Below are 7,275 nucleotides of genomic sequence, written 5' to 3'. Positions count from 1 at the left end.
GGAATAGGGAGGAGCAAAATAACGGTTCGGATCATTAGATCAACCGAGTCAATTCGTTTTTTGCGCTTTGGTACGACGTACAAGAGCAATTTTTTGTTTTATGAAAATACAGGAGACAAATATTTCAATTATTCTAAAACCGAACCGAACCGCGGACCTGCATGGTATAACTTCTTAATTTTTTAATTTCTCTTTATAATTCATACATGAAGCAGCCTATTAAAATAAGTTTGATTTTTATTTCAGTGTGGAATTTATGAACAGGGGACCGTTTCTCTTTCATGCATCTTCCTCATCAACAGAAATCTTGCCGGGATCCCAAGAATACAACAACATGGGAAAATCTGCAGCTTCAGAATAATGCAGCTTCGGAGCTCCGACCACCGCCGTCTCGCGAGCCTCCTGCGGTCCTGCACCGACGGTAGATCCTACCGGACCGGCAAGCTCCTCCATGCCCGCATCCTCCGCCTCGGCCTCCTCGACGCCACCTTCCTCTGCAACCGCCTCGTCGAGCTGTACGCCGCGTGCGGCGAGACGGGGCGCGCTCGCTCGGCGTTCGACGGCACGCCCCGTAAGGACGTTTACACGTGGAACGCGATTCTGGGTGCCTACTGCAAGGCCGGAGAACTGCGGTCCGCGCGCCGGCTGTTCGACGCAATGCCCGAGAGGAACGCCTTCTCGTGGAACAACGTGATTAGCTCCTTGGTCAGAAATGGGCTCGACCAGGAGGCCGTGGAGGTCTATCGTTCGATGACACTGGACGGTTTTGTGCCTACCCGTTTCACTCTGGCCAGTGTGTTCAGCGCCTGTGGTGCTTTGTTGGATGTAGAGGTTGGCAGGAGGTGTCATGGGCTTGCTGTGAAGATCGGTCTTGAGAAGAATATTTATGTGGGTAATGCTTTGTTGTGTATGTACGCTAAGTGTGGCCGCATTGACGATGCCATTTGGGCTTTTCGAGATTTGCCTGATCCAAATGAGGTTTCTTTTACGGCAATGATGCATGGCCTAGCGCAAACCGATAGAGTCCCGGAGGCCGTTGAGATGTTTAGACTGATGTGCAGACGAGGGATACCTATTGATGCCGTCTCCCTATCAAGTGTGTTGGGTGTTTGTTCTAGTGGGGGATATGATGAATCTTTCCTAGATAGTTGTGGTGGTGGGCATTCGTGCATACTTCAGGGCCAACAAGTGCATTCCCTCGTAATTAAACTTGGATATGGGAGTGATATTCATTTGAGCAACGTAATAATTCATATGTATGCGAAGAATGGCGACATGGATACCGCCGAGATGATTTTTGGTGATATGTCGGAGATTAGTGTAGTTACTTGGAATCTGATGATTGCTGGGTACGGGAACAAATGTGAAAGTGACAAGGCCATAAGATATATGCAGAGAATGCAATGCTGCGGTTTTGAACCAAATGAAGTCACCTTTATAAATATGCTTGTGGCATGTGTAAACTCTGGGAATGTTGAAATGGCTAGTCAAGTTTTTGAAAAGATGCTGTTTCCAACAGTTAGTTCCTGGAATGCCATGCTGTCAGGGTATTTTCAGAGTGGGAACCACATTGAGGTGATAAAGCTCTTCCAGAAGATGCAATTTCTAGGTGTGAGACCTGATCGAACATCTTTAGCTACTATTCTTAGCTCATGTGCAGCGCTTGAGGTTGTGGAGTTTGGGAGGCAGGTGCATGCAGCCTCACTAAAGGTTGCCGGTAACGCAGATGTATATGTTGCCAGTGGACTCATAACCATGTACTCAAATTGTGGAAAGATAGAGCTAGCGAAGCTCATATTGCATAAAATACCCAAACTAGATCTTGTTTGCTGGAACTCAGTGATGGCGGGTCTTGTGCTTAATTCCCTGGACATAGAAGCTGCTGTGTTATTTAAGCAGATGCGGCAAATGGAGATGCTTCCTACTGAATCCTCTTACGGTACTATGTTGAGTTGTTGCAGCAAATTTAGTTCTTCATTTTATGGGAGGCAGGTGCATGCTCAAATAGCTAAAGATGGATATGCAAATGATGTATGTGTAGGAAGTGCCCTTGTTCATATGTATTGCAAATATGGTGATGTAGATGATGCTCGAAGGTTCTTTGATATGATGCCCTATAAAAACACTGTTACATGGAATGAGATGATACATGGATATGCACAGAATGGCTTTGGACATGAAGCTGTACGCCTCTATGAAGATATGATTGGTTTGGGCGTGAAAGCAGATAGCATTACGTTCGTTGCTGTTTTAACTGCCTGTAGTCATGGTGGGCTTGTTGATGCTGGAATCAGTATATTCAATTCAATGCGGCAAGAACATGGCGTAGAACCTCTTTTGGATCATTATGTATGCATAATTGATTGTTTGGGACGAGCCGGGTGCTTCAATGAAGTGGAAGGGCTCATAGATAAGATACCTTATAGAGATGACCCAGTTTTGTGGGAGGTTCTACTTAGTTCTTGTAGGGTCCATGCTAATGTGAGTTTAGCAAAAAAAGCAGCTGGAGAACTTCTCCATCTGAACCCGCAAAATTCAGCCCCTTATTTGCTTCTTGCCAACATCTACTGTTCATTAGGAAGATGGGATGAAGCAAGGGCAGTAAGAAACCAAATGAATGATAACCAGATTGCTAAAGATCCAGGCTACAGTTGGATTGATATTAAGCATGAGATACAAACCTTCCTTGAGTATAATCCTGAGGTGGTTAAAGAGAGAATTGAAGCATGTTAACCTGTCGAAAACAGAATGAGGTAACCCATTCTTGGACAGTGTTTTTAAAAGATTTAGCCGGCTGGTGGTCAAGAAACTTGAGATGATTAGATCAGATGCAGTCTTGCAGGCATCCGTGCAGAATTGCACTGATTTCTATCCCAAGTAAATGAGTGTCCTGCGGAAAAGATGATTAGATCAGATGCAGTCTTCCAGACATGCAGTGGTCAATTGCACTGATCTCTATCCTAAGTGACCGGGTGTCCCACAGAAAAGGGAATCATCACCTTCTCGAGAATTACCTCTATGGGAAAACAAAAGGCACAGTTGGGGTATGCAGATCTTCTCTGTTGACATTGGCAGACAACTTGTCTTCCTTTCTGTCATTTTGACCTCTTAGATACTATAGAAGCAAGTCATATTTTTCATGCTTTTGTCAATCAGCACTTTGATTATTGCTGTAAAGTTTTACTTGTGATAGCTGATGACTCTATCCTATTATCTCAAAAACATTATAGCTTGGTGTGAAGGACAGCTTGATGAATAAAGCTGTAGCAGCACTTAGATCTGGCCACCTCAGTCTGAAGCTCGAAGAGACTTGGTTTTTCGAATACTGAGAGAGTTTTTCAAATTCTGACATTGGAGGGATGCAGTCTTGTGGCACAGCTGCACAAGAAATGTCTCTCATTATTCTGCCTGTGGAAGAATGAAGTGGAAAACATAACTCTGGTTGGATTTTACTGACTCGACATTAAATCAAGTCCTTAACCAGAGTTGGGGCCTCATGTCATAAAGGCTTCTTGCAGGTACCAGTCGTCAATTTTCATCTTTGCTCTCACTCTCCTCTAAACCTTGTAGTGATAAATGCTCTGTGTGAAATGTACTCTCTCCATGGTCTTCACTATGACAACTGTATTATTGCACTACAAACTAACATATTGCATAAACAGGAGTAGGGGTTTAACTCTTATCTGTCAGTGGTGGACTCAAAAACATTGAGTTTAATGGTACTTTCAATTGTGAGGTATTTTTATCTATCTTTCTCTGATTAGATTCGGTTTCATTTGCCTAAATCCTCCTCTCACAAGAGCTGCTTTCCTGCAACCTTGATGCCATAGAGCTTTGATCATCTAAAGCATTCTGATTTGATGATCTTAAGCTTCGAAATTTGTGTGAATATAATTTAAAAAAAGGGGCTTTTTGGGGTGTCTGCACAAGATTTAGATGGCATCCACTAACTTTGATCTTGAAGAACTGGTTTATTTATTGCACTCACATTGATATTCTTGACAAGCTTAGTTCCCCTGTTTTGATGACTTTAACCTGAACAAGTCAAGTATTGCCCTTTCTGAATTGCCAGCCATGTTTTCTCCAGCACCAAAGTTTATATAGGTCTAATCAACACAAAAGATCCAGCTTGATTGGTCCTCTGTGGATTAGCCTATCTGACATTCAAGTGCTATAACTGGGCAGTAACTGATGAAACTTATGGGGGTCACTTTAGAGTACTATGAGAAAACACAAGAACTTTATGAGGACAAGATGCTGGAAGGCATTAAGTGTTTGAAGCCAAATGCTGGCATCACAGCATATCCAGAAAATGACTATAACCTTGATGAGTATATAGCAGTTGGTTTGCCATCATACAAGATATAGTATATTAACAAACACAATGTAGTGAGGTAAAGATGAGTTCTGCTTGGATGGGAAATGAGCTAGGAATCATTGATTTGAGATGTTTGAACATGTACAAGGATGACTCTGCATGCTTCCATGCCTGTATCCAGTCCTTTAACTGTTTCGTTATATATATTTTAGTCCTCTAAGTCTCCAATTGTCGAATCACGTCTCTGATGAAGTTATAGAAGTTCATCAAGTTCTTTTATTAGTTCCTTTGGCTAAAATCTTGTAAAAAGCTTGCACTTACCTTTTGTAGCTCTCTGAAAATTTTAGTAGGTAATTAGGCTGTCCTTGGCTTAGTTTTGGTTTTTCTATGAACTTTGCAGGACTGACAGGCCGTGGCACACTTCGAGAGCTAGGAAGAGCCACAGTGCTGGTAGCTTGAAGATGATCTTGATCCAAAAACTAGTGAGATGAATATAAGATATCGGCATTAGGAAACCCATACTTAAGAATAATAGCCACAACAATGTCCGGTCGTATTCTGCAGTGTAATCTTTAAGGTCTTTAGTTGGTGGCAAAAATTGGTAGCACAGTCATGCCATAGAAAAATTATTCATCTTCAACTTTAGTACTAATTCCTATCCTGAAATTTGTAAATCTCATCCCTGGTAAATTCTTCCTTTATATTTGAAACTATGACTTAGTGGAAGGGAGCCCTTTTGCTTCTTCCAAAACCGATAACTCCAACATCATCCTCATTGCATCACCCTTGAGAATTCACCATGATGAGATATTATTCTGCAAAATAATGAGCCTTTGTCCTGTCACCCTGAAGCTCCTTCTCATACCCAAAACCACATGACCTGATGGCTTTGCCATCCACTGATTTCCAGGAAAAATTATGAGAGGATTCAGTTTGATGGCTTTTGATGGACCAGTTGATATGATATAGCATAGAGGGAGGCGGAAGCAGGAATCTTGCCATGTCTCGCATTTCAGTTGACGGAGTTGCTTGAGGTAATTGCCAAGGCATTTGGTGCTATAGGGCTCTGCCTCGTCCAGCATTGCTCCTCCTTTTCCAATGAGACTCACTGCCCTGGTAATGGATTTTCTGGTTGCATTATTCTCCCTTTGTTTTGCTCTCCTTGCGCCTTCATTTCCTCCCCTCCCTCGATAAACAAATAATGACTCTTTGGATTAAGAGACTGTCGTTCTTTTCAGAGAAAAGTTTGGTGCTTTCCATTGCAGTGTCATTTATGAATCAGGTACATTAAAGAATATTCTGGAGGGATTTTTATAATGATAAATCTTAGAGTCTGGCTGAAGAACTCGGCTGAACTCTTTCGCTCGTGCGCAGAACTTGAGTAACCTAAGTTGAACGAGTTGGTGAACCTTACACCAACTTATTTGAATCAACCCCGTGGTTCAACCACCAAATCAGAGCTATGATTCTGAAGTCACTGTTCCCATTAACTGTTTAGTTTTTCGTCATTCTTAGATGCTAGATGCGTCGAACCTTGGAACACATTGTCAGAGAAATTCTTAACCTGTTTAAGATGGTTATTTAGCCTCGTTGTCGTACATGAATTGTGAACATATATTTCACCCCTGTTTTTTTAGTTCCAACTTGCCTTACACCCTTGGCTTACATCTAATGACACCATCTCTCTGTTTCTTAAGCTACTGTTTTCCATTTGCATCCTCCTCTGCCATCATGTACAATGTCCACAAGATTATCTCAAACTCAAACTCTTTTCCACCGCATCTTTGCTTTTCATCTACATAGTACCTGTACACAGAAGAAAAGGGTCTCTTTTCAAATTCAAGCCTATTGACATCTCTAGTTAAGCTCACATTCCTTGAAAACACTCAGTTAATGGATGGGAGTCAACTAGGTATATAACTGCTCAATCCCTATCATATACTTGATATGAGACTTTGTTTTACAAACACCTCTACACATGCACCTTAACAGGCTCTAACGTCATCACCCAATAGTTTGCTCTGTTCGGGGCGAATTATGAAAGTAGCACGCTCTTTGCGAATCGCGGACGACGACAAGGTGGTGCATAGATTGCCCATAGAGTATTCAAACTTGAGCACCAACCATTGATACATCGTACCATCACCTTTGGGTAATACATAACAGAACTGTAGAAGGTTGCCACCAGGATTTCTCATTGGACTGGACAGGACCACAATTTAAGATCCTGGCATGGTATTGACACTACCTTCATCAACCCCAAAGTAAGAACCTGCAGAATTTATGCCTCATGTCTCCCTGGAAACCTCAAATTTACAAATTCCCAAGCTCCCATGAAACCACAACTCTTGTCTCTATAAATCTGCCCCTACACACCCAAAACACCTCATCACCAGTCATTTCCAAAAACAAGTAAAAATCTTGCAAGAACCCTCAAAACTCTTCTCTACTTGACAGTTATCAGTTATGAAGTGCCTGTTTTTCTCGGCCCTGTTCCTCGTGTCGGCCAAGGCCACCATCCCGTGCAGCGTGGTCAATGCCAAGGCGGCTCCGTGCGTGATGTTCGCCAAGGGAAAGGCTCCAACATTGCCTCCCGCTTACTGCAGCGGCCTGCAACAGCTCGCCCAGAACATCCGGTCGGTCAATGACAAGAAAGACATTTGCCGATGCTTGAAGGCTGGCGCCAAAGTCCATTGGGGGATTGAGGGACAAGTTCCTGAGACAGATTCCTACAGCTTGCCACATCAATGTCGGGTTCCCTGTTTTGGCCAATATCAACTGTGGAAAGTAAGTTATTCCGCTTCCTCTCAATGATATGACCTCAAAATTGCAACATGTTTCCAAGGATTTGATCATATAGAAGCGAACTTGATCCTTTGTGAGATTTGGCTATGGACTTCTGAAATTCTTGATGCAGATCTAGTCCAATCCTGTCATCGCCGAATAAATGAAGAACA

General features: G+C 42.6%; 1 protein-coding gene across 5 annotated transcripts; it reads left to right on the top strand.

Moving 5' to 3' along the window:
• The first annotated feature begins 243 nt into the window (after positions 1-243).
• LOC115692168 (pentatricopeptide repeat-containing protein At4g20770) lies at positions 244-6,737 on the top strand. Of its 5 annotated transcripts, XM_056305979.1 has the most exons (5): positions 244-3,044; positions 3,231-3,518; positions 4,719-5,434; positions 5,557-5,600; positions 5,693-6,737. In XM_056305979.1, the coding sequence occupies exon 1, from the start codon at positions 361-363 to the stop codon at positions 2,731-2,733; it is 2,373 nt and encodes a 790-aa protein (XP_056161954.1). In that variant the 5' UTR covers positions 244-360; the 3' UTR covers positions 2,734-3,044; positions 3,231-3,518; positions 4,719-5,434; positions 5,557-5,600; positions 5,693-6,737. The 5 variants fall into 5 exon arrangements, with proteins under 5 accessions (XP_056161954.1, XP_056161953.1, XP_056161952.1 ...); XM_056305978.1 differs by having other exon boundaries at positions 244-2,753; positions 2,835-3,044; positions 4,719-6,737; XM_056305977.1 differs by having other exon boundaries at positions 5,557-6,737.
• Positions 6,738-7,275: the final 538 nt, after the last annotated feature.

This window comes from Syzygium oleosum, unplaced genomic scaffold (genome assembly GCF_021117445.2).
Source record: "Syzygium oleosum isolate NSW1041296 unplaced genomic scaffold, Sole_v2.1 Sole_v2.40, whole genome shotgun sequence".
Classification (NCBI taxonomy): domain Eukaryota; kingdom Viridiplantae; phylum Streptophyta; class Magnoliopsida; order Myrtales; family Myrtaceae; genus Syzygium; species Syzygium oleosum.
This window is presented reverse-complemented; position numbering and strand designations above follow the sequence as displayed.